Source organism: Nesoenas mayeri (assembly GCF_963082525.1).
Source record: "Nesoenas mayeri genome assembly, chromosome: 17".
NCBI classification, from domain to species: domain Eukaryota; kingdom Metazoa; phylum Chordata; class Aves; order Columbiformes; family Columbidae; genus Nesoenas; species Nesoenas mayeri.
The window spans coordinates 9,088,491-9,115,613 of NC_137565.1; the positions used below are offsets into that span (position 1 = coordinate 9,088,491).

The 27,123-nt window shown below is 40.8% G+C and overlaps 1 protein-coding gene across 2 annotated transcripts; it reads right to left on the bottom strand.

Moving 5' to 3' along the window:
* Positions 1-298: 298 nt before the first annotated feature.
* SMPD4 (sphingomyelin phosphodiesterase 4) lies at positions 299-17,706 on the bottom strand. 2 transcript variants are annotated; one of them, XM_080355284.1, is made up of 19 exons: positions 17,614-17,706; positions 16,360-16,446; positions 15,702-15,844; positions 15,482-15,557; positions 14,528-14,636; positions 13,869-13,921; positions 13,133-13,284; positions 12,149-12,281; positions 11,623-11,694; positions 8,186-8,275; positions 5,542-5,687; positions 5,014-5,104; positions 4,404-4,504; positions 3,944-4,107; positions 3,050-3,255; positions 2,293-2,526; positions 1,415-1,546; positions 1,124-1,252; positions 299-673 (listed from the first exon to the last, which is right to left on the bottom strand). In XM_080355284.1, exons 1-19 carry the CDS (start codon positions 17,650-17,652, stop codon positions 347-349), a joined length of 2,484 nt encoding a protein of 827 aa, XP_080211410.1. In that variant the 5' UTR covers positions 17,653-17,706; the 3' UTR covers positions 299-346. The 2 variants fall into 2 exon arrangements, with proteins under 2 accessions (XP_080211410.1, XP_080211411.1); XM_080355285.1 differs by lacking the exon at positions 8,186-8,275.
* Positions 17,707-27,123: the final 9,417 nt, after the last annotated feature.

Genomic DNA, 27,123 nt, shown 5'->3' on the forward strand with positions numbered 1-27,123 from the left:
TCTTGCTTTAGAACAGTGTAAGAGGCTCCAATGGACTTACTGCTGAAGCAAAAATGTTTCTACAGATGGCATGGATCATTGCCATATGATGAGTACTGATGGCTTATTCTTCCCCCCTCAAAAATAAAAGTCATTCACTAGATTCCATAGGAATACTTTTATAAGAATAAAATTTACATTGATTTTCTCCACAAGTACCACATAATTGTTTATAAAACTCAATTAATTTTAATATTTAAAAAATACCATAGGAAGATCTGATATGATAATTCAAACATTTTAGTCATTGAATCCCAGGCTCATCCTTAAATGTTTATTTTTACAAGTGTAAGCTGAGAGAAAGGAATTAGTGTTCATGTGGTTTCCATTCTTCTGAGAAAAATGTCATTATTACAGCATAAAGAAAATATCCAATCAGGATAATGAATGTGCAGCCCACTGGCCCAATGTAAAACCAGGATGCAATGAAGTAGATCATCAGCAAAGACACGAGAGTCCTGTAGCTAGCCAGAAACCTCAGGCTGATCCTTGGTCCCCAGTTCTGGCTTGTTCTGTCCCTTACCACAGGACTGTGCCTGATTTTCTGTATGAGGCGGGGGTTGGTAAGATGATAGCGACAAAGTCTGCCAAAAAAATCTTGCCTGGAGCAGAGCTCATCCATCTGATCAGCAAACTGAGGTAAGAGAAGTTTAGACATTAGTATTCTACTGCAACTAGTGTCATAAACTGTAACTTATTTTACAATTGTCTTCATTTATAGGAAATAGAGGAAAAAAAACCTCACAAAACGCACTTTTAACTAGTAACTTGCTTTAGTGCAGACTTGCCTTTATCTATTATAGGAAGAAAAGGATTTGGTTTTCTTTTTTAGAATCTTCCATTCTGAATGATATTCCCTTTGTTTTTCAAGCATAAAGAATACATTTAAAATGTTCTTTATTAATGTTTCGTGTAGGAAAAGTAGAACAAGAGTTAAAGAAGCAGGCCTGATACTATTCACAAACACCCATCTGGTCCACAATAAAGGAGACATCAAAAACAAACTAAGGTGTTGCATGTGCAGGTGCAGTGAAGAACAGAGATTTGCAATGGAAAATAGAAAAGGAGGCAGTGCTGTACTTACCCTTTCATTAAGCACTGAGGATAAACGAAATAGGAGGCGAACAAGAGTGGCATTTTCGTAACTTCGGATGGGCTGAAGCTCAGTGTCTCCTTGATACCGCACCTCAAATCTACGTAAGCCATTTATGATCTAGAAACAGGAAAATAAACCCCTTATCTTCTTGCTCCTGTCTGAAATGCTTTTATGTGGGCACCTCTCTTAGCCCCAGATAAATTGCATTTCTCTTGATCTAGAAAGACAACTTGTTTTTTCATGAACAAGCAAGGGTAGCTTTATAGAATGTTCTCTCACCTGGTACCTGCCCAAGGGTGTAAGAATGAGGCCATCCTCACTTTCAATGCAGTCTGGAAGCTGGTTCTTTCCATTCTCATCTTGAGCTGTCCCACACTTCATCATCATCTGGGTCAGCTGGGCTTCATTCAGCTACTCAAGAATAGAGAGTTCTAATGCATATGCTTGATCTGCCCCCTTCTTCTATTTCATTTATTTCTCCGCAAACACCTTAGCAATGGAAGCCTTTGACAGCCAGCACAGATACCAAGAATTGCTTCATAGCACCGCAAGTTAGACATTAAAAGGAGATAGAAGTCTCCAGATTCTCGTCTGTGCTCATCAAATCCACGAGCTGTGTTCTGGTTTGTGTGTCCCTTACTTCTTGAGAGCTGTCAAACAGCTGTCTTCTCCTAGGTCAATTCTGCCTAAGGGAATGTGACTGACAAATTAATCTGTTAAGTTTAACCGAAGAAACAGCATACTTCTAGTTCATCCATCTATAGCTGCAGTTATATGTTGTATTTTTATAGTGCTCTACATATAGAAGACATTTTAAAATTTAAGCCATGTCTGGCCTATTTGTAAACATCAGAATAGGCACAAGTAAAGAGACAGGTTTGGTATAAACGACACAGTCCAGACAAGTGGTCACTTTAAACAAAGTCAGCTTGATATTTAAAAACTAAGAACATTTGGTTCTATCTATACTGAAAGCAGTTTTCAATTTTTCAGGTAAAGTCAAGCCTAAAAGACGTTTACAACCAAATTTGCTAGCAGGATCTCTGGATGGCTTTGTGCCTCCACAAAGTGCAAGAGTGACTGAAGTACAGTTGAGGAATCCTGACTCTTGATCACAGCTGCCACATAGGGAAGGTTCTTAGAAAGATGTTACATACCTTAAAGATTTGGCACAAGTATTCTAGTGCCTTTTCTAAATATTCATCTGTTTTTTTGATGCTGTCTTGCCCAATTTCATCAAGGTCATTGCCTGTGTAGGAACCATTCATCTCAGATGATGTAAATCTAAACCATGAGAAGAAGGACTGGCTGGCCGTTGTCTCTGAAGAATGGTCTGATATGGATTTTGCCGTCTGCTGTGCCTGACAAATTAACTGAGCCAGTTTTAACACCTACAACAAAAAATAATTGTGTGGGACAAAGATGAAGGACCACTAAGCATCAATACGTGGATAAAACTGTGCCCTGATAAATGGATTTGCTCTCACTGCTTTAGCTCCTCAAGCTCCAATTGGGCAAAGGTAGATCTTTGCTGCTGAAGCCTTCAAAGAACTTGAGTGCTTTTTAGGTTTTTCAGCTGCTTTTTTAATCTCCTGCTGTTTTCATCTGACTTGTTGATAGGTACTGATCAATACAATGAATCAGAAGTTCACAGTAAGCATGCTTGAGAGGAAATACTTGCAATATACTACAAGGCAGCAAACCGTTACATTAACTTCTTATTTAGCAAAGAGCAAGCAGATTTTTACAGCTGTGCTGAATTAAGACCCCTCATGTTCCACAAGTCACCATCAGTGAACTTCTCCACTATTGTATATTTAAGTTCTTCACTCTTAACTTCTCATGATATGGATGCTCAGCATTGAGAAAACACCTGTCAAAGCAGAAAGACAAGGTGACAAATTCCTTGCTTACCAAATTTCTGACTTCTGTGCCAAACATCTGTTTATACTGGAAATCCTGTCCTTCCAGGCTGTAAACATGACTCTTCACCTTAAATGAGGCATCTGTAATAGCTGGAGGCCATGATGATAAGAAGCCTCCACCAACTGTGGGGCTCATAAAAAGTCTGTGCTGACGATGGGGAATAACAAGTTCTGGCTCCAGGAATAACTGTTCTCCTAGTGTGAGAAAAGTAATGAAAATGGTGACATAACACTCCTGGTTTTGCCTGGGGAAGGTCTAGCTGCAAAGCTGCTTAAGTCTGCTGGGCAACTGGCTTTTAGATAAGCAGGAAGTTCTAGGGAGAAAGAAGCCTTAATTACTTTTTTTTTCACTTAATCCTCTCTGTCCACAGCAGAAAATGTTGGAGTGCATTTAAATGCAGACCATACAGACATCATTTTAAGTCTCTAACTTGATTTCAACAAAGCAATAGAGAAATATGACACTTAAGACATTGATACCTGCCAGAGATCTTGCCTCTCTCAAATTTACGGTATCCTGATTAGTGCATACATGACTAGCTGACTAGCTGTTTTGCTAAGTATAGATACCTTTAGAGATGTAAGAAGTTTGAATCCTGAGTAAATAACCAAATAAGGCAAGTGTAAGCAAAACTGATAGTGTGTTCTTTATCGTTTAAAGAAAAATTGTGCAATTAAATCTAGACAATGGTGGTTAGAAAAGAACTATAGACATTAAAACAATATGACAAACATTAGTGAAGACATGCAGACTTTTGAATGGTAAAACAGCAAGCAAAATGGGAGAGTAAGTCTATTCACCTCAGTGTTCCTGAGGTAAGATGTAGCTGTTATGAAGAAAGATTGAGACAGGACAACATAATATGCCAAAATATCCATTTACCTTTCAGGATCATTTCAGCTAGATTGGGCTGAGCAAAGACTTTGGCTACTCGGAACACCATCAGAGCATTCTTTGGACTGACCAGGTCTGTTCGAAGAGCTCTGTTCAGAAATCCTATGAACAGCTTAGTATACATGAGTAGGTTTTCTTGAATGAATGCAGCCCTGTCAAAGTGAGTACAGGATTTGTAAGTACAACTATCGAAATAACTGTTATTTTGTTTTCTGCCAAACGAGTCACTAAAGGAATGCTTTATACTGTCTCTGCAAAGACAGTCTCTTTGCACTGAGGCAAAAGAATCTTCCTCTCAAAACAAAAGCCTCTGTTCTAAGAAATGATCTCTAATCTTGTACAGGAAGATAATTCAGGTTGGATGGTTCTTAAAATCCTGCAGCTTTACTCAGGATCTGCACAAACTTGAGGTTTGGTTCAGGTTACTCACAGCTGCTTTCCTCCTTACCATTTCTCCGACACGCTGCGAGGCAAGGGCTCTTCACTTTGTGGCAGCTTTTCCGGAGCGTACCTCCAAGGCTGCAAGTAACTTAACCACATCTCAAGAACCTACAGAAGAACATCTATCAATACTTTTTGGAAAGGAAGACAGAAAGGGGTTTTTGTTTCTTTTAAACCTAGTGAATATGATCTTAATGACACCTAAAAGTTTTTAGGAATAAAGCTGTCTCTGGTAATCTGAGTATCTTTGAAAAAGAACTGAAAAAAACTAAGGGTGTGTTCATTGGGACCAATCTGGATTTTCTGTAATACCCAAATGAGATGGCACTCAAGCAGCTACTACAGAAAAATATAAGATATTAAGACATTGGGACTATAAGAATGTATGTTTTAAGAGTAACACCTACTTCTTTTCAATCAACAGCCATTTGCAGTGTCAGGAAAATCAACAACCCGTAGTAATTATCACCAAGATATATTCAACTTCCCTGTTATGTCTAATTGACATAAGTGTACATGTTGTATAAAGAATATTAAAAGCCCAAGAAATAGTTGCTAAACAGCAGTAACTAATTACTATTTCTGTTGAGTACAGACTTTGAGAAGCAGGTACGTACTGCTCTGAAAGAAGCATCCAGAGGCCAGTGACCAAAACAGTGTTGCAGGAAAATATAAAGTTTTTCCTGGACGAACCGAGGAATGACAACCCTGCAAACAAAGACAGGCATGTGTATAAACCAGCAGCAAATTTCAAAAGCAAAAAGCCCAACCCAACACACTACCACTAACGCAAATACAGAAAGGACTGACCCAAATTTGTTCTTTCTTAACTGAAGCTACTTCAACTCAAATACATAAATATAACATTTTCCATTACCCTTGGCCAGAATACTCTGGTAGCATTTTCTTTTCTCTGGCTTGTGCCAATATATAAACTAATGCAATAGCAAGACATCCCCCATCCTGAAGTTACTCCCCCCCCAGCATCTAATGGATGTGAAAAACGTAATTCATTAGCTCTCATGTACTTTTAGTAACACGCTTCTGTATTTACCATCCAAACAACCTGATTCAACCCCTTGGTGAAAGCAGAGCTCTTTAGGGAGAAGCTATACGTCTCAGAGCCAGGCTGCTCATGTACCTACCTTTTAAACTCCTCGAGCGGGCTGGCTGTGTGGGAGTGGGCGGAGGGGGACAGAGGCTCTGGTTTCAGGCTGTTGCTGAAAGCATGCAGGTGTTTCACTAGCAGTCTCACCACTAGCACGTGCTCTTCAGTGGGCTTAAATGACTCCTGGATTCAAAGCAAAAAAACAGGAAGATAATAAGTATGATGTCGTAAATGTCCAGCAGATAATTCAGGAAAATTATATTCTTAGATCAGAAATCAAAATACAAGAAATGCTCTCTTCCTTCTACGTCCTTCACTGTAGTTTGGTGCCACTTGATTTTAGACAGGCTTGCTGTCCAGGACAAGCTGCATTAATTTTCTGCCACCAGTTCACTGAGAAACAGTACTGTATTTTTGATAATGTGATTGTCAGAAAAAGTATCGACAGTATTCTAATATAAGAAAAAGTATCTACAGTACTCTAATGCATTGAATTTCAGGCTAGCATTAAAGAACAGAGTAACTTGCACACTTGGACTTACCCCTTTCTGAAAAAAGAACATTCAGCCTTTCATTATGGTTAGAAGTTCATTGCTGTTGACAGCACGACAGATCCTTAGTTTATGCTTCTGGCTGGCTTTACTGAGTTCTCCTTCCTATGCTCCTACTCATCCGCCTTTATAAGAAAGAATAATTCTAAAAAGAGCTATGGTGAGAATAAGAACTGCTGCAAGTTCTGCATGATCCTGTCGCTTCTAGCATCGCTATGGGTAGAAGTAGAGGCAGCCTGGGCAGGAGCAGTACAAGGAGCGATGGTGAGCCAGTGATGTTACTAATAACCCAGTGGGTGTATGATCTAGCAGGGAGATGAAGGAGGTAAAAGAGCAAGTTCTTCTGGGTGCCCACCACCCAGGCTGGTCTGCTGCAGAATCTGAGGACAAAGCACTAAGCCCTTTGCTACTGTAAACTACTTAAGAGTAGCGAACTAACCTCAAACCACTACTGAAAGTAGATTTTAAGATATTGTTTGTATTCCAAGTTTCATGTCTCTTGTACTTCTCTAAAGTCGGGAAGAATGTACATGAAACAAAAGTTACAGCTGCAAGTGCAATGGAAAATGCTGGAAGAGTGTGTTAGAGAATAGCTGCCAGATGTTTCAGGATGCCACACGCAGCTGTGCTGAGGTAAGGTGCTAAATATGACTCAAGCGGACTGGCAGGCATTTTTATACAAAAAGCTACTTAAATCCATTGAACAGTATTTCCAGTGCTGGGGGCGGGAAGCGGGGGTGCCCGTGTGCGTCTTTGTGTGTCCTTCCTCTGCAATGCTTGTAGCAAAGCAGGTGTGTTTTTACAGTCTCTTAAGATTTTTAATATACTGTAAAGTTCACTCCAGGAAAAGATTCAAGGCTCGGTGACAGATGTAGTCATGTAGTACAGCCAGATCTGAGACCCTTCTAAGAGGGAAGATAACCTGTTACCACTTCTAATGAAGGCTGCTCTTGTGTTCTTCACACAAGCGCCCCTAAGTCAACATGTTTTCTACAGTCCTGAGGAGAGTTTATAAATGAGGTTAGAACTCTGAGAAGTTACTCAGTCCTAGAGTTCACATAAGAATCTCTAAAAACAATTCGAGAGGTCAAACACGCTGCTGTAGGCCTTGAAAGGGTGTAATTAAAAAAAAACGTAGGCTCCCCTTGAAGGTACCATTTGAACTTACAAAACTGCCAGTACCACTATTTCAATACCTTGTTTCAGGTGATGCTAGTGGTTTTTCTCCTTAGTAAATCTTGTAATTTCTCTTAGCCCAGAGCAGCACCATTAGGAACCCTACCAGTTTAAGAAGTAATTTGGTTGCGAAACCTTAGCTTACAGGATGGATATATGCCATTCTTTTCTTAACATAGTAATTAGATAAGCACAATAGTAAAAAGGATTTAAAAACAAGGAGTAGTTCTTGTTTTCCTTTCTAAGCAGTACCTTGATATATCATAGCACGTTATAATAAGAGCTTTATAGTACATATGCTCAGCCCTCCCCTTTCCCAAAACGAAGACCCAATGAATAAAGGGCTGAAGTAGGGAAGGAGAAATCAGCAATCTGTTCCAACAGGAATGATTTTTCGCATGCGCATTTCCTGAACAATCTGCAAGTGTACCACTTGTGTGCTTCTGGAAAACTGGACAGTCAGGTTCACATTGCTACAAATTTAGTACTATCCAATGACATTTCACTGACTAAAAAACCCTATATGTTACCTACCTTAATTCTGGAGGACAGTCAGGCAAATTCTGATATTCTCTTCCATGCAAGGTTTGCTTAAATGACCAGTGTGTGAGGGGCAGAAATCTGCCATCTGTGAAGCCAGTTTTGGTGTCAGAAAGTGTCATCACAGATGATAAGCCTCTTTCTACAATGCATCACAAGAATGCATCTCTAAAAATGGAGTTCCTGTTCAGTCCTCATAATATCCTAGGTTTTACCTATTTTCCTCCTTGCTAATACCTCTCAGTATCTGTTTGCACCGTCAGTTTAGTAAATCTCAACACATTGTTCTCAGTTACTTTGTCAAACAACAATTTGGCAGAAAAAGCTGCTGTCCAGCCAGCACCAATACACTTTGCAGATTATATGATGGAACAAGATTTTTAAAAAGGAAACAAAATGAAAATATGATAATACTTGGTATGCGTGGAGGGCCTGGTAGCTGGATTGGGCAGGACTACCGTGGTGTTTACTGGAGATACTGAGTCGGTAGTGGAGAACCTCCAGCTGAGACAACAGAAACAAAAAGGGGGGGAGGGAAAAAAGGAGAGAAGAGAGCAAGAGAAAAAAAAAGTGAGAATGAGCCCAAGGAAGAAGGGTGGGGGGAAATGAACATCACAAATACAATCAGGGACAACATATCACAGTAACAACTGCAGCCACAGTATCCTCTTCTTTCTGGTGTTCAGTAGATCAGAGCAAGTGCAGTAGGAGATAAGGAGCGTCTGCCAAATAAACTCCCCAATTCAACTGACCTGCAGCAACAAGGATTTACACACTGTTACAGTGTTTTATTAAACAATGGAGTAAAAGCATCCAATATTCTGCAAACTTTTTAAATGCTATTTTGAAGTAGCAGGGTTTGCATACTGGGAAGAAACTCAAATTGATACTTTCTTCTTCCCAAGGAACAGGAAGAAAAGACGTTTGGCTTTTTATAATCACTGTGAGCCTGTCCAGCAAGTATCCAGTTCAGAGAAACCCTTTGTCTTCTCTTTCCAGTTAAAGACCATTTGGGAAGGCTGCAGGTCTTCTGAACTTCCCCAAAAGAGGAAATTACTTTTACTATGAGGGAAACATCATGTATATATGAAGGCAGAAGACGTACCTACCACCAGTGTTATATGCTAATGCGAAAGGCATCTTAACATAAATCCCTGCCAGCTTCAGCCAGATCCCTTCTTGGATGAGTAAGGGAAAAGTGTTATTTTTTGACTATGTGATGGTGAAGAGGATACTGTAGTGACAGCGACACACATGTATGAAATTAATGAAAAAACATAAAACAAAAAATGTACACTACACAGATCCCAATGACTATTGTCAGGCATCTAAACTAACTCTCCAGATTCACACCTCTGCTGTTTTGAACAGCCCCTACCCCATCTCCTCTAGCGCCAGTTTGGTATCTTTTGGTTTTACACTCTCCTAGGAGTGGTGGGGTCGTTATCCAAACTCCCCAGCAGCTCAAACATGTTGGCTGCTTCACCAGCAACTCCCCTGCTGCAGGAATCAGCAGGAGCCTGTAGCCTAAAGGGTGTCCCACATGCAGGGCTGGGGCTGTGGCACCTGGCATTGGAAGGGCAGGAAGCGTTACGTGAAGCTTTATCAAACAACTCCTTTTTAAGGGTTCATTGTGAATTACAGCAGAAGGGAATAGGGAAAGAGATGCTGCACGCTTGGGCTCTGGATCAGCTGAGAAAGAGAAAGCAAATAGAAAATGAAAAAGCACAGAAAAATAGTTTAATTAATGGGGAAAACAGTGAAACTTGGCATAGCAAATAGCATCAACCTCAGGTTCACACCAGACCCAAAGAGAAGTCAAAGCAGTAAAGAAGTACATCTTGTTGAAAGAAAATTATTTACTATTCATTCCCATTCCACCTCCTTCTGCTTGTGAAGAGAGATCTGTGATGACGTTAACAAGGTTTAAGGAAAATCCATAATTCTTTGAGGCACTTCACAGGAAAGTTACATATCTGGGATCTGGTTTGGCCCATTGAAGCAAACAAGTTTGGCTGCTGGACAAAGGAAGAACAAGTTCTGTGGAATCTCATCCCACCTTCCAATACAGGTATGGAGCCATTTCAAGCCACTGATGGTCAAACAGGTCTAGATCCAGGGATGAATGATCACTAATTATCCCTCCTTCCATACACATAGAAGGCTGAATTGAATCAAGTGAATCTGCACAATTACTAATTATTTTAAGCATAAGGTTTAGGGTGATCTTGGGTTTCCAGTTAAGCCCTTTAGCTCTTATGTTAAAACAAAACTTGCATTTCTGCATATTCTGCTTCCTCATTTGAGGAACTATGAAGCAGACTGTTCTCCTTCAGCCCACCTTGAGACCAGTCTACAAAGCTTAAGCATCAAGGCTTATGAACAGTCCTGTCCCCAGCTGATCTGCTGCCTTTCCTAAGTCCTCCAGGAGGGATCCTTCATCCGTTTATGGATGTCAGGTGGAATTGTGGTCCCCTATTCAGGTGTTCTAACCCCAAAGAGTAAAGACTTACTTTTTACATGCCCATGATTACTTCCATCAAAGAGGAAACTAAAATATCATCAGGGAGTTATGGCCTCAAGTTGTGGCTCAACACACCTTGTGGAGGATCCTGAAGTGATGATTTTAGAGAACTTTAAGCTCTGCCTAGGCCCTATTCCACCATAACATTCACAGTCATTGTCTAAATTGCTGCTCCCCAGTGTTAGAAGAGAGCATCTGAAATACAGAGGGTGAACAGAGGAGAGAAGTTTAAAGCAATCATTATTTCTGGCCTAAGCACAGCGCTTGATGCACAGAGACTGGACAGACAGACCAAAGGTACTTCAAGCAAAGCCTTTCCACCACAGGTGCACAGCCATGCTGCTGGGACTCCCAAGTGGAGACTTTGCAACATCAGTAAGTTTGCATTTTGACCTCAACTTTAAAAATAAAACACATCACATTTAAGTTCTGCAATGTTTTTCCCTAGCAAAATTTAAATAATTTTGTTATTTTATAGCCTCTGGAGTGAAGGATCAGAATATCTCAATCAGCTCTCATATTACTCTTTCACACAGGAATAAATCCCAAGTAGCTTTTACATTGCTCTCCCCTTCTGTGAAAGCCCCACTGTGACTCAGAGGGAATTCAGAGGATCAACATTTTCTCCTTCAAATTCCCTTTACATTTATAGTGCTTTGACCTCAGCGACCCCAACACGTACTTAGATTTTACATGCAGTAGTTTGTTACTGAACAGGCCACCACAAACTGCTTAAAACAGTGTATTATCCACACAAGAGCTTGTAAGATATTCTGAAGTCTGTAGCTACAGAACTGCTGCTGACACCATGATGGTGAAAAACATCTTTTGGAATATGGTTTATTTTCTTAAAAATGAAGGACAGTTTAATAAGATTTCCTTTTTTGATTTGGATTTATGCTAAAAATTAGTTACCAATCTTAGAAATCATTAATTGGTATTTCAGTAACAGTTACTACCACTGCTGGAAATTAATTTAGATAATTTTTAGCATCCATAACGTCCCAGTGGGATTTAACATTATGGTTTTATAGTGGCATCTCCCGCACCATTAGCACTTTGATTATTGATGTGCAGATTGTTGTGACCATCCCACAAACTTGTCTTTTACAAAAACAAAACACCACAACTTCTGCAATGAAGGCAAATCTGGATGACACACGTATTCCCAACATTCTTCATAATTGGATTAGCAACTTTGACACACTCATGTAGATAACTCTGATAAGTTATTTCTTTCCTTTGCACCAATATAACAAATAAATTCTCCACAGAACAGGAGATGTAGCTCAAGATAAGAGGTCATGAATGAAGTACAAACTATTACCTTGACATGAGGGGACTGCATTTTCTGATACATTTCCAGTGAATAATGATGAAGCCACATTTCAACAAAGACCTGCAAAACAAATATTTTCTCAGCTAGTGAAAATAGATAATCCAGGAGTTGTCAGTCACAAGCTGGATATAAGGGAAGGCCACAGTACAGAATTTGAAAACTAAGCTCTACTTGTATTCTCCTTTCCCTTCCCTTCATGCTGCACAGAATCAACTTCTCTGTGCCCAAAGTTTGCTCATAGTATAGAACTGATGTAAGATTAAAAAAAAAACAGGTTTAGAAATTTTTCTGGAAAAAACTACTCAAATGCTTGAGGTCAGTTGTTAGATATGCAGTCTAAAAAAAAGATATTAAGTGCCTTTCTAAATTACAACTTCACAGTTTCACAAGAATTGTTTCACTAACAAAAACCAACAGCTGCACTGCTCAATTCCAAAACCAAGCTAAAGCAAAATGGTATAACTGTCCCTGGTTTATAGAGAAGAGACTTTTTTCTTCTTGAAATCTAGTTTACCTGAAGCAGTGTTTCTGATCTCCAGATCTCCTGGGAGGCTGGGTCAGCGTTCACCGAAGGCTGATGGGCGATGTGCCGTTTCAGCAAGCTGGTGTGGTGCATGCCGTAGGACGTGAAAGGCACTGCTGGAGACCTTTAACAACAAACCAATGGAAATACTGGTCAGTAAGCCACAGGACAGGGAAATATACCATTGCTTCTAATCACCAGTTTATTAACTGGAGAACAGTCTTTAAGAAGTAAAACTGCGTAGTTGATGATGTATTTCAAACTTCTGCAGTGTGTTATAATTACTAGTCACTTTGACTCTAAACAAACACTACATCACTACTCGTACCGCCTTGAACCAGCTCTGTACAGCCTGATGTTACACTACGTGGCTTTTTACTTTCTCCAATTTGTTTTCTTTCGCTCTGCCCTCCATATTCATAATTCACCTGGTCTGCATTTTTCTAGGTATATGCTAAGGCTCAACAGACTGTGGAAATTGATATCTGAAAAGTATTTAAAATGCAGCTCTATAAAATATAATGGCTATTTATTTTTACATTTGTATAAAATTGCTAATATTGATAACATTTTATAAATTTGAGTAGCAAAATCAGTTTTGAAAATGTGGACTTTCACACACTTAGCCAGTACAAATGACTGGGTGCTTGTATTGGAGAATTTTCACTTCAACACTGTGAGTTTGTTTATATGCCATTATCACGTGGCACACAACTGGAGTTGCCGAATTGATGAATTTTTGTTGCTTGTACATGTCTTTTCTGCTCCAATAATAGCTACCTGTCAGACTTCCAATTTAAACCTTTATGGTAAAATTAAGTGAACATAAATCTATTTAATTTTTGTAATGACATAATGAGTACATACAGATCATAAAGAGCAGAGGTGTTTTCTACTTGTTAGAGATTTAGTTCCAACAAGCTGTATTTTGTAAGCAGCATTGCTGCAGTTTGCCCTTGGCACTGCAGTCATTACCTGGGGGCTGGGGATGGGATGGCTCCCCCCGGGTTTGAAGAAGGTGGAGGAAGGACACTGCCCTCTGTGGGGAGGAAACACTTCAGGTACGTGTCCACCAAGATGAAATACGCACTGTTGGAAGGACTGACGTGATGGGTGACAGGCGAGTTCTGAAACGGCCACAAGGATATATTAATACTTGCAGTTATGTACTGTTGCTTTAAGGCCCTTCTGGGGAGCATCTGAGACACAGCTGGACCCATTTAGTCTAAATCAGCAGAGCCCAGGGGGTGATAAAGGGTGACAAAGGCACTTTGGAGCAAAGGTAAAGCAACTAGCTGTAAGAAAACTATTGCTGTATTAGTGAGTCTAGCTAAGTGTGAGAAGACTTCTGTGTTATACAGCACAGGTAGCGACAGCAAGAGGAACCAAACAACCAGATGCTGCAATACAATGCTGCAGTTATGACTGTATCAATGGTGTTATTGGATAGAGGGGTAGGAAACCCATCTGGAATCCATTGCCTGCTCCATGTTGTTGGACAGACTGCTTACTGGTTTATCTAAGGTGGGTATTTTGTTTATTATTTAGTTTTACATTATCTCCTTAAGAAACCGAAACAAAGCAATAACAAATTCTAAAAGTACAGATAAAACCGCTGTTAATTTAGCTGCACAACATCTCAGCAGGCTCTTAAAGCATTGTGAAGAAAGGCTAATGCTATTTTAAGGGAAAAACTGTGAAAGGTACTTACCTTCTGTGTAATCAAACTAATTGCAAAGTAAAACATATAATATTCAAATGGATCTGGAAGAGCATAGTCAAGGATCAGATAAAAAACCAAGCACACCTGTTAGATATCTAGGGATGATGTCTAGCCACTAATTTTTTATTTTGTCAATGCTAGATTAACTTGCTAGAGCTTAACAGCAAATTCACCTTTGCCTTCTTGCTTTCCAACTGATCAAACATTGGTAACTGAGGTTTTCTTCGTGGGGCAAGGTGTGTTTGCATTGCTCCTCTTAGCACATTTGGCTGTCTCAAACTGAAACGAGCACAGCTGCAGCTGCTTCCAACAAGGCAGCCAGCTGCAAAGTTAACGTGCCCTTTTTCTGTCACACTACATAAACTATGAGTAGTTACAAAACAAAAAATTGTGAAATACAGGCTCTACTGAAATCACTGGGAATTTTGTTGTAGGACTTGAATGAGGCCAGAAATTCCCCTGCAAGGGTTTATATGAAGAGGGTAGGTTTTCTTTCATTGGAATCTAAACATTTCTAATCAGCCCAAACTCTTCAGCACAACAGCAATTTACCATAGATGCATAATAAATACACAGCAGAAATGCTTCACAATCTCTCCAGTTTAGACATTTAAAGGGAATTAAATATCCAGTAGTTAAAAGGATACTAAGAGCCAAATTCAAACCTAAACCACCAGAAGAAGGAAACTGGACCTTATTGTGGTATAAAGAGCATTCAGGAAGGACTTGCTCTTGTATTGAAGCCTTCACAGGGCCCTGAAAGAGAGTAATGAAACATTAATCAGGCTGCTCAGCATACTTGCAGATATGTTCCACTGCATTCCAGCATCCTGGGATGACATCTACATTCAGCTCAGTGGGGTTCTACTGCATTGCAGTGGTTGCTTGTGCAAATGCATGCTCCTTAGATAACTGCCAACTTCCTCACAGAAAATGAGTTTTCAGTATAAAAAAAACCAATGAGCCTTCCCCAAGGCTTTCCAGTTGGAAAGAGAGCAGCAGAAGGCTGGTGTTTGCCTGACGGTTTTGTCAGGGTAACTGAGCTGTGGACCAGCAATTGCTATATGCTTAAATGATGTTTCCTTTTGTGAAAGACAGTAGAAATATCCAAAGCAATTTCTAGATAGCAGGTAGCTGGCAACATTGGAAGAAACATAGTGAAACAATTCTGCAGATAAACATTTTTGTTTGAAATGTCATTCTCCATGTCCAGGATAGTGGTTAGTCTTCAAAAACATGGGCACAAAGTGCTGCCAGGGAAGGTGTTGCTCTGTGATGAGCTTGGAAAGATATTTTTCAGTCCTGCAACTAGTGGTAACCAAGATAAAGCACACGACTTTCTCTGGGGACAGGATAAGAATCACAGTGAAGCTTTCTTGGCTGAGAACAGCACAAATATCTAGCTGCTAACAACTGTCGTCTCCCACCAGTTATGGCGGGGAACTCTCCTCTATCAACTGTTTAAAGAAATGAGAATGCTCTAAACCTGGAGCACTGAGGATACACTTTGGCCTATATTGATCTGTACATGTAAAGTGTGTGCAAAGTTCCAGTAGCTGCAAGAACTACATTCTATTCTTACAAATTTTTCAGTTACTCACTGGAAGATATGAGACTGGGAAATCATATCTGTACTCTTCAGCTTGGAGTTTGTAAACCAGCTTCATCATTGGGCCACTGTAAACAAGCATCAGAAAGAACATTCGTGGTAAGTAGCTTCTCTGGTCTCATTTTTGTGAAATATATTTGCACAATGGAAAAAGGTTGGTTCTCTGTTCCCTGTACATTTTTTTAAATCTATGCTGAAACAAATGAGTTTACCTGGGATCCAGGAAATCCAAAGCCACAGAATATTCAGTAGGATTTGTTCTTCCTTGCAAGCAGCGAAGATTCCACCCTACAATGATGCCATCCAGGCTACCAAAAATGTTCTCCACCAGCCATGGGAAGATGCCATGTAGTTCCTTTAGGGAAAACAGACACAAATAGTTATTGTCCACAATTCCTCATGTGAACAATTGCTATTGCAGATCCAATCTCTGGAATGCACAAAGATACTGTCTGCCAGCTGCCACCAGCACAGGGTTAGTTAGTGCCGTTTCCAACCCCTCTCTGGGCAGAACTTCCATTCAAAAGAATGTATTATAATAAGGCAATTACAAGAAATCTATCCTGATTTCTGATCCCACACAAGTTACAAGGATAGTTATCAGCACTGCACATGCCACATTTTAAAAACTAGTTCTCCCCATAAATCAGGGCTGAAAGGTATAAATGAAGTGCAGTCAACTGAAACAATCTCTTAATGACTAGAAAACATTTTTAACTTTTGGGGAAATATGGGATTCATGCTGTTTCACCTGGGGTCCTCAAAACTCTTGGTAAGAGAAACAGCAACAAAAAAATAAGAATATGGAAAAGGCAAGTTCCCCTGCACGGTGCCAGGCGGGGCGTTGCTGAAACCGCTCCAACCGCTCACCTTGGCAGGAAACTCCTCGATGATGGTCTCCAGGTCATGGCACCTCTGCACGAACGGCTTGTTCACACAATCTGCTTTCAGCGTGGCCTGGGACAGATCACAGGGGAAACCACATCACCGGGGCCAGAAGAGACAACATTTGTCATGGCTGTGACTTAAGACCCCCCTACACAGCTCTTCCCATACAGCGTGTCCATGGGTATGGCTGGAGTTATACCGACTGACCTTACAATGATACTGTAAAATCGGCAAATTGACAAACCCTTAAAAACACGTTTTAAAGTTTTAAAAGTAGCATTTCTTATTCAGCACTGGGGCTGGACTGGGTGTGTCCCTCCATGCATCGCTTATATTGACATAAAAATTAAGTACTCATTACAATTCTTGACAACCATTAACTTATTCCATGCCTATTCTAACACAAGCTGTTTAAGCAATGCTAAGTAACATTCACATGTTTCTCAGTTACCTGTTTTAAAAGAATACGTTGTAAATCTATGTAAATTTTAAGAATATGGTATGATAGGGTACAAAGGTTCTATGGTTACGGGGTTTGTTAATCTTTAAAGGAGAATACCTTAGTATTCTCATAAACTATGAGTTCTGTAATTCCTTAAAACACAGTCTAATAATTAGAAAATCGATACCCCCTCAGGTTTAGAACAAAGCTGGTTACACTGACCGGCCCTATACCCCTTCAGGTTTATAACAAAGCTGGTTACACTGACCGGCCCTATTCCCCCTCAGGTCTATAACAAAGCTGGTTACACTGACCGGCCCTATACCCCCTCAGGTTTATAACAAAGCTGGTTACACTGACCGGCCCTATTCCCCCTCAGGTCTATAACAAAGCTGGTTACACTGACCGGCCCTATACCCCCTCAGGTTTATAACAAAGCTGGTTACACTGACCGGCCCTATACCCCCTCAGGTTTATAACAAAGCTGGTTACACTGACCGGCCCTATACCCCCTCAGGTCTATAACAAAGCTGGTTACACTGACCGGCCCTATACCCCCTCAGGTTTAGAACAAAGCTGGTTACACTGACCGGCCCTATACCCCCTCAGGTTTAGAACAGAGCTGGTTACACTGACCGGCCCTATACCCCCTCAGGTCTATAACAAAGCTGGTTACACTGACCGGCCCTATACCCCCTCAGGTCTATAACAAAGCTGACGCAGAACCGAAACGCAAACGCCGCGGACCCGTGAGTCGCTCGGCGCCTCCCGCGCCCCCCGCCGCCCCCACGCACCAGCAGGAAGCTGGGCTGCTGCAGGTGCGGCCCGGCCATGCCGCTGTCCCGTCCCGCTCCGTGCCCGGGCCGCGCGGCAGGAAGCGGAGCGGAAACCGCCGCCACACTTCCCGGCGGGACCGGCGCCCGCCCGGACACCGCCTCCCGCGCTCGGCGCAGCCCTTAGACGTCACTGCGCGGCGCGCCGCGGTGACGCCACATCCAGCCGCTGTTGCTATGGTGACGGGCCCGGCGCGGTTCCCCAGCATGGCGGCGCTGGGAGGGCCGGGGCTCTGGAAGTTTGTTTTGCGGACACACCTGGGCAGGTGTTAATGATGAACGGGAGCGCGGTCAGACAGGCCCACAGCAGCGTTGGGAAGCTGCAGCCATTTTCCCCTGTATTGGTGTGTGCAGGGAGCATCTTGTGGGCAGGTGAATGCGGTGTGGACAGAGACCCCGCTGGAAATGCTTCCTGACCGTTCAAAACGGCAGATTTTGTCCAAATTATGGGTGAATTAAAAAAAAAAGAGCGTATTAGAAGAACACCGCAGTACTGTAGAGGAAAAGTAAGAAGTTTTAAACTCAGTGGCCAGAAAACTATGTCAGAAAATGAGGCAGATATGACATGAAACTCTTAGAAATGAGAGCTGCATACGTCACTTGAGCTGTAGGAAACAGTAATTACACATTTTAAGTTCAGAGAATTGATAAGGGAGCTGAAGACACCAGGAAAAACACATGGTGCTAGAGGTAAGAATAATCAGCTCTCAGTGTGCAAGGAGAGTGAAAGAAATCCTTGTGGGGGTAATATCCCACCAGCAGGGGGGCAACGTAGAATTGCTAATAATTCAGAAGAGTGTCTGATGCATGCTTATGATTCATATTTAAAATGAAGCAAGATGATACGTTTCATTCCAAAGCCTCAGTAATTTGTGTGCAAGGAAAATAGATGGGCAGAAAACTGGTCTGCTGCTCTTTTTTTCTTTCTTTTTTTTTTTTTTTTTTGAAAATTTTGGGGGAAATCCATAAAACCAGAAGACCGCTTATGTTGTGCCACTATTGAGAGAATTCCAGTCGGATGTCTAGAAAAGAGTAATTAATTTTATAAAACACCAAAACCAGCTATATAATTAACACAAGTAAACACAATTACAGAAAGTAATCCTGCTCAGATGAGTTTGGTTTGTTTGTGACAGGATTTACATGTTTTGTCAGCAGAGATCAGAGTGTTTTAAGTGTAGTTTTTCTTGATAATTGTTATTGTTTATGTGAGAAGGTGCAGGAGTAGTGGTCTGGTTTAGGTTGTGTAGGAGGTCAAACAAAATCATGTGGCCTTATATTCCACTGCTGTAATTAACACCGAAACAAAGCATAAAAAATTGTGTTAGAACAACAGAGGAATTCCTTTTGTATCGTCAGCTCTGACCCTGCAAAGTGGCTTTATTAATCTAGTTTAATAGGATTATTTTGCAGTGTAAAATGATTCAATATTTACATAAGCGTTTACGGGATCAGGATTGAAAATGGTACCTTACTTCTTGGTACTGCCATGTGCTTTTGCTCCAGTCTGCTTTTCCCAACTGGATCTCAAAACTGCTTTTGGTCTTGGTGAGTAAGAGGAGGGAAGGCAGCAGCTCCAGGGGCAGTGGAGCAATCTCGTTCTGACTGCTGAAATTACAACAGCTTTTCAGACCGCCCGGTCTGGGATTCAGCCAGGCAATAATCTCCTTATTCCTTTCCTTTTTTGTATTACATATGTTTGGGTTTGGAGGTTTCTTTCTTTGTTTTTGGTTTGTTGTCTAACAAATGTCCAGTTTTTGAATGTAGCAAGCTGGTACCAGATGACAAGGGAATTCTTTGACACATACAAGTGTGATTGAATAGAACTGCTTGAGCTATATTTGCTGTGATGTGTATACGTGTTCGAAATGCGTGTCCTGGGTGGGATGCTGGCCGTGTTTTAAAAGTACATTTGCAGATGGAGACTGTCTCTGCCGGTTCTTCCTCCAGGTGGGGGTAAAGAGCTATTTTAGCCCCAGAAGAAGCTATTGGGACTTGATGGCAAAGCTCCCACAATGGGTTTATTTAGCTATAAAAATTATGGGTATGGTTGCCAGAAGTTAAGGAAACAGTAGACCCGATGTATTTCCAGTGGGTGATAGAACTGGAGAAAGAAAACAACACAAAAAACACGATTGTTTGAATAAGTGGAAACAGAAATATGGAGGTGCTTGAATGGCTCAGTAATACTTGTGCAAGTTAATAAAATAGTTGCATGGGAGAAATTTATCAAATAATTTTCAGAACTAGGGGAACTTCTGAGGAGAACTGTAGAACAGCAGTTTATTTATAGTTGTAGGTCTGCTCTGGAACTTACTGAAATCAGTCCGTTATCGCTATTACATGTAACATTTTCAAATATGCATATCAGGATTGCACATGTATTTTTCCCATTTTGCAGATGGAGAGACAGATGCTGATACGCCACTTACCCAGGTTGCCTCTCTCACTTTCTCCCAAATGACAGCTGTCCTCAAGCCACGGCAACGAGAAGGTATTTTTTTGTTTTGCTGTTGTGTTTGTCCTGAGAGCAATATTCCTGAGATAGCTGGAAGCTGAGCTGTTTTCTGAAAGTATGAATTCCATTCAGTAATGCACTTTGGTACTTGTTCTGTGTTTTTGTAATTTGTTTGTGCTAGAGGTTTCTGTTAGACAAAGAAGGACACAGCTGAAGTGATCACCTTCAGCTATGCTAACACTTCTCCTGGGTAGCTTCCAAGGTAAGCCAGCATTTTGACACCTTGGTGTAATCGCTACAGCATTACAGGTTCAAACAAACTCTACAGCGGTAGTTAAGTTCATACAATTGCTGTAAAGATGAATGACTCAGTAAAGCACAAGCAATTTCTGCATAGTAGAGTGAGTTAATACAACACTCAGTACCAGAAAATCCACTGGGAAAAGAGACTCTCTGTATCAGGGGAATCAAACTCATTTTCACCAAGACCACAGCAGCCTCGCGGTTGCCTTCAGAGGGCCGAATGTCATCCTAAAATGACATTCGACCCTCTGAAGGCAACCGCGAGGCTGCTGTGGCCCGCAGTTAAAGTGAGTTTGGCAGCCCTGCTCTGTATCCTTTGGTAGCGGCTTGCACCATTACTGATATTCAGGTTAAACGTTTGGGATATGTAAGAAAGCAGCGTCTCTGGAGCTCAGCCTTCTTTTCAGAAAGCAGTCCTAAAAAACTTAAACCATATGGGGCCTCCCCTGCATTTTACAGACCTCAGTGAGAAGTTTGGGTACAGAAGGGACATTACATCAGTGCTTTAGTAACTTGGCTTACCCACTTTAAAATGAAGCAGTGTTTGTAGTGAAAGATGCCATCTTTTGTAAAGCCAGTGGATGTCAGAGGGAGAAAGAGAGAAGCTTTGGGGCACTCTGGCTTCTCTTGAAGTTTGACTCAGATGTAGCAAACAGCTCCAAGCTGGGAACAAGTTACTATAACTTTAAACTGATTTTGTTAATCAGTGAATCTGAGAGAAAAAGATAAATAAGAAATAATCTAATTTAAAGAAACAGCATAAGTTTCTGAATAATTAGACAGATGTTGTTGCTTGTGCAGAATTAATTTAATCTCCTCCTGTAAAGACAGGTTAGAGTGTCATAACACTGAAGAACTCTGTCAAATGTGTTCTTTTGGCTGGAGAATTGTTTGGGTGTTGATTAGAAAACATATATTCTGTTCATCTGTGGTGGGTGCAAAACCAGATTACCAGTTAATGAGAATGCACCTGGAACAGAGCCTGGAGTCACATAGGTGAGGAGAAAAGGGGAATTTTCACAGCTGTGGTAATGTTTCTGGTCCAGCTGAAACACCTTCTTTTTCTAAAAACTATTTAGCTCAGGCAGACATCAACATGATGCTGTCTCTAACATGCACAGACCTGCTAAGGCTACAAGTCAAAATTTCACATGGATAAAGATGGGATTTCCTTTGTAGTCTGAGAAAACATTAACCCGCTTCTCTGCTGAACGAAACATGAGCAGGCCCTCAGGATGTGTTTGGGCATTGCAGGGCACTGTGTCTGCATGTCTGCCCTCTTTCCGTGTATAGCTCTTTGAGCAGCCTGTTGTACATTTAATTTATGTAGCCAGGACAAAAATTTTAAATATTAAACTTGTTGGAGTAAATAAATACATATCTAGTAGCAGGATCTTACAGAAAGCTATGGATTCTCAAAGGACAGGACTTTCTATGCATTCCTCTTTGGTTTATAGAAACTCATCCTTAAGAAATATGAGACTATTGCACTTGCGTGCTACTGATGCCAGGACGCTCGGGCAGAAACAGAAGGCTTCATAGAAATGCTGCTCTAGCTTATCTCTTATGTTGCAGCTCTTTTATGAGGTCAGAGAGAGTTTTCTTTGCCTTTTAATATGAAGCAAAAATTGCAGTAACTCTTGGTTTGACAAGACCCAGAAGCAGAGACAGTGGTGCGTTGGGTTGTGTGCCTGCTTCAATGTGACATCTCCAGGGGTAGATGGAAAGCAACAGGACAGCTCTATAGGGAAAATTGTTCGTTGAAGTCTTCCATCATATATAAGAAGGAGAGAAAAGAGACGCAGGTTTTTTTCCATATCAGTTAATTTCTGTTGGGGTATATGAATTATTTTGTCCCAACGATTTCTGCAAATTTGGCACATTTTTGCCTAGCTTCTCCAAATAGAGATTGCTTGACAGCATGATATTCTTGCTTGTTGCATGACAGCATGATATCAGCAGTCCCAACTCCAGCTTGCTGCCCACAGTCTTGAGAGTACTTAAAAAATAGTCTGATTTAACAAGCAGTGTATTTTGTGCCTTTTTATGTGTACTTTGAGGTTTGCAACTTTAGCCGTCCCATTTTGAAGATTTTCTTCTCGTATGAAGTGCTAGAAATTTGTTTTCAATTAAAACAGGATTTCTTGCATAATGTCATGAATCCAGGAGCTTGAGACATAAGTAATCTCAGCATTTCAACACTTGGGATAAAATATGAATACTGGTGGCAGAGCGTATTAACATAATGCATTATGCAGGGAGCTAAAGCAACTCTTGGATGCAGAGTTTAAGGAAGTTTGAATATGATGAGCATTTCTACTGAAACTGCTTTCTGTGTTTTGCTTTATTAATGTAGGGGTTGAGGTTTGGGCTTGTAGAAGTAAAGCAACATTTAATCTACTATTTTCCATTCTAGTTGCTGGTGATCTGTATTCTGATTTCTAATTTAGCGAGGTCAGCCTGGGGGGAAAAACACTTCGTTCCATTTACGAGAAGCTTTTCCTGTTGATTTGGAAGGAAATGGCACTTCAAGCTGAGAACTATGGTTTTGTTTTGTTTGTAGCTATTTCCCCGTTTTTCTAAAGCAAGATCTTGATGCAGTAAGATAAGCATGAATTGCTCAGCATTGCCTAATAGTTGAGGCGTGCAGTTAGTGCTCCGCTTGCTACTTATGCTTTGCCAAATGGGCATTCCTGTTTCGCAGTTCACCAGGTTTCTGCAAAATGCCATTGACCGCAATGTCACCTGTTCTTCTGAGAGCTACAGTTCTCTACTCAGGGCTAGATGTGGGTGCTGTGAAGAAGGGGGATTGCCTTTGGCTGCCCCTCCATCATCCAAGTGGGTGTGGATAGTGCACTGTGTAGCTCTAAGGGGAGGAGTGGGCTCCTTGTGAAATGCTCTTCTGACTGGGGACTTTGGTACAGAGCACAAAATCAGCCTCTAAATTCTGCGTGTTTCCAGCTGTGGAGTCTGGGCCTTACAGAAAGAACCTGACTGATGCTGGTAATCATTGTTCTCATTTCAAACAAATGTCTCTTTGTGTCCTCACACATTTCCTAGTGTCTTCCATAACTGCATGATACACAACAGTGTGGTGAGAAGCCTCTGTCCCTCAACAGAGGAGACAGTGACATTCCTTGCCAGGCTCTGTGGGGTACCTGCAAACATGATTGCTCTTTTGGTGTGCCTGAAAGGCTGCTTCTCTCTCGGCAGGATTTGTTGTAGGTGAGTTGTTCCCAAGGATCCTACGTAACTATCACCATGGCAAGATGTCCTTGGATTAATTTAGCATCCGTGTCCTTTTATAACCCTAGTAATCAAAAAAATCCACAGAAAAGTGAATGCAGCTCTAAGCTACTTAATACATGAAATATAATAAAGGATAAATAATAGCCTTAGGAAGGGAGGCAGTCCCATAATATAAATGGAATAAGCTGTAGCTGTTTGCTTTTGTGGCTGATACAGTAGTTCATGTTATTTTTATCCTTCCGGTTAAAACTAGATACTGCTGTTCTTAAAGAGCAGTAAATCTATTTAATGATACCTTTAATAATCTCTTTCCTTCTGAAAGCGGTATTTGGGAAGCAGAATGTCTCTCCCACTAATGGCTGTCTGCCAACTGGCTTTCATCTTTATCCTTTCTGATTCTGCAGTCACCCATGTGAAGCATTTGCTCTTAGAACATGCCGTTTTTAGCTCCTGGCAGTCAAGATGAGAGGAATCAATGTAAATTGCTGAGGTGAGTGACCAGGAGGTGACGGCCAAAAGCCTGGGATATTGTGTGCTTCAGCCTGAAAAGCAAGATGAAGTGTGCATGAATGGGAAACTGCATAGAGCTCGTGGAGGAGGATCAGTTACAGGACCTCAGAAAATCATATTAAAAAGAGCAAATTAAGATCCCCTGAGGTAGAAAGAAATTATTTCTTGAGACTTGTGTACGAATCTTTTGAAAATACTGGAGAGGGCTCTGGGTTTGCAGAAGCCTGTGGAAGAAGCTGGGTTGTCCTCAATACCGGGAGAACATTGTCTTCAAAACTATTTGCCTGTGGACCTTTTAAGATAAGGACTAAGGAAGCTACATATTCTGTGACAGAAGTTTCCTTAAGTAAAAAACTGTTACTGAGCAGCTTTAGAAAGCAGAGCCTTGAAATGGCTCCTGGAATTTCTTTGCTTACAATGATCTACACCACTGGGATTTGGGACTAGACTCCCTGATAGCTGAAGAGAGATGCTTTATTTTGACTCTTGATTTGGTACTACCAGATGGGAGTACTGCAAGGCAGGTGAGCATTTAGGAGGCCTTTTTAAGAAAGTGTTGATTCTAGATTTTTTAAAAATTATGTGCAACAACCCTAAGAGAAATATTCTATATCACACATCTTGCAATAAAGTAATGGAAATTGGCATTACTGCCGGTCAGCTGAAAGGGTACATGGAAAGGACTATGAGCAGACTCTGTGCATCCCAAGACATCTTTCTACTAGGAGAATATAGATTCAGTTAGTACAAGACTTCCAGTGAAATATTGGGAGTATGTGTGTATTCGACCTAAGAATGAACATCTGTCATAGATAATTGCTTCACATAAGTTTGAATATAGTCTTTGAACTTGGACTCTGAATCCCTTTGAGTTTGTGAGATGGATGCTCTTGATTTGACTCTGTCTTGCCCCAGCTGCTCCTCTAGGAAGTTCAGCACTGCATTTCAGAACTACTTCTGGTCTTGATTCACCTTTCAAAGTTTTACACAAGTTTATTCTCCATTCTGTTTTCTTCATTTAACCTGACTGTCTGTGGGGGAGACCACAGATTTGCATGAAGGTGTTTACAGAAATGGCCTGGACATTTGTATTCAGTCAAATACATTTTTAAAGATAGTTTGATTTGGTATAATCTTTAATTTCTTTTCAGAAGCTGACACTTTCTTGTTCCCTGCATATGGAAGATGGATGTGTTTCCTTGCAGTACAAGAGAAAATGCGCTTTGAAGCTGCTTTTCTAACAGTGGTTATGTAACACTATTTCGAATGCATCAGATTCCCCATTATCCATTTTTTGCTTCTTTAATATTTTTTGTTTGTTTGTTTCAAGTGCCCAAGTCTGTAAGCAAAATTGTCACTATAAAACTTCACAGTCATATGGGACTGGTACTTGCATAACAGTCAGATGGAATTAAGAGTTTCTGCTTTGGATGCAGAGACAAGTATTCAAGAACATTTGAAATGTTGAGAGGAGAGAAACTGTCTTGGAACAGGCTGTTCTTATCCTGAAGCAAAATTTCTGGGTGTATTTCCAGAAGTACTGAACATAACTGTGAAATGGGACCCCATTGCTTTGCTCCCATTGGTGTTAGAACCAACCTAAAGCAAACTGCCTGCCAGGCACATCACGTTTATGCCTGCAATGACACAGGGCTAGCTGGAGCCAATAGATTACCAACCAACAATTTACCTTATGCACGTGAAGTCCGCAGTTGCCAGATTTCCCAGGCTGAAGTTTACTTTATACCGCAAGACCACATTTAAAATAAACCCTGCAGTTCTTCATTGAATATCAACCTGCACTAAATGTAGGGAGGTCAGTGGGATCATATCAAGTGCAGAGTGGTATCTAAGGGCTTACAGCAATATCATAAAAGTGGTATATGACATTGTTCTGTTCTCCAAAACACTAAAACTTTATAATCTTGCATGAATTACTGAATAGTGAATACCACAAAAGGTACCTTTTAAATCATTCAGGTTTGGAGAATAAGTAAAATGTTTGCCTGAGGGGAAACATAGATTTTTATTCCCACTTTAGTGGGAAATGAATGTGATTTGTCAGATTATCGTTAGTTAAAATAAAATATAGTTTATTGCATAAAGATGACGGGATTCAGATGGGTTGCTGTGTGCGGAGTTATTTCTGTTGTGCAATATAATTATATGGCTGTTAGCTATCAACAGCTCCTGTTCTGGGGAGCTCTTGTATATGAACTGGGCTGTCTTTCAAGGAGGACGGAGTTCTGGCTGTGTGGGCACATACCTTGTGTCTTCCTGTCCTGTTCTTATATCCTTCATATTCAGAAGCTTAGGAATTGCTGAATAAGCCACAATAGAGGAAAAAATACATTGGCAACCATGGGTGTCTAAGGTGATGTTAGCTTGAAGTTATTGCAGTGCTGTTCCCCAAAGCTATGAGAGGATTGTAGACAGTACAGTCAGCTCAGTTTCACCCTGCCAAGATTTGTGCTCTCTAGTTTGCATGGAAAAGCAGCTGAACCAGATCTGCTTCCTCTGACTGCCTTATGCTTTGCACCTTATCTGAACATCTCCAAGGGCATGTCAGCTTTCCATGAACAAGGAAATCAGAGCATTGAAGCATGTGCTTAAATTAAGTATGTAAGGAGTCTCATAGAAGGCAGTAAGCATGTGTTTAAATGCTTTGCTGGATTGCCACTAGTCATGTAGCTTTTTAGAGACTCAATTTCCCCTTTCTGTAATGATGGTTTCCTACTTCATAGGAGTGTAGTGAGGAGAAACACTGAACACTGGAAGATTGCCCTGGCGTTCAGGTGACTGTATAGCATAAACACCTTCAAAAGAGTTTCTCTGGACTTCTGTTTTTCTAAATAGACAATTTCCATCAACCTCTGAATCTTATTTACATACATTATTCTGCAGCTGATTTAAAGAGCAAGCCACACAGTATGCTTTGAGGAATCTAAAGT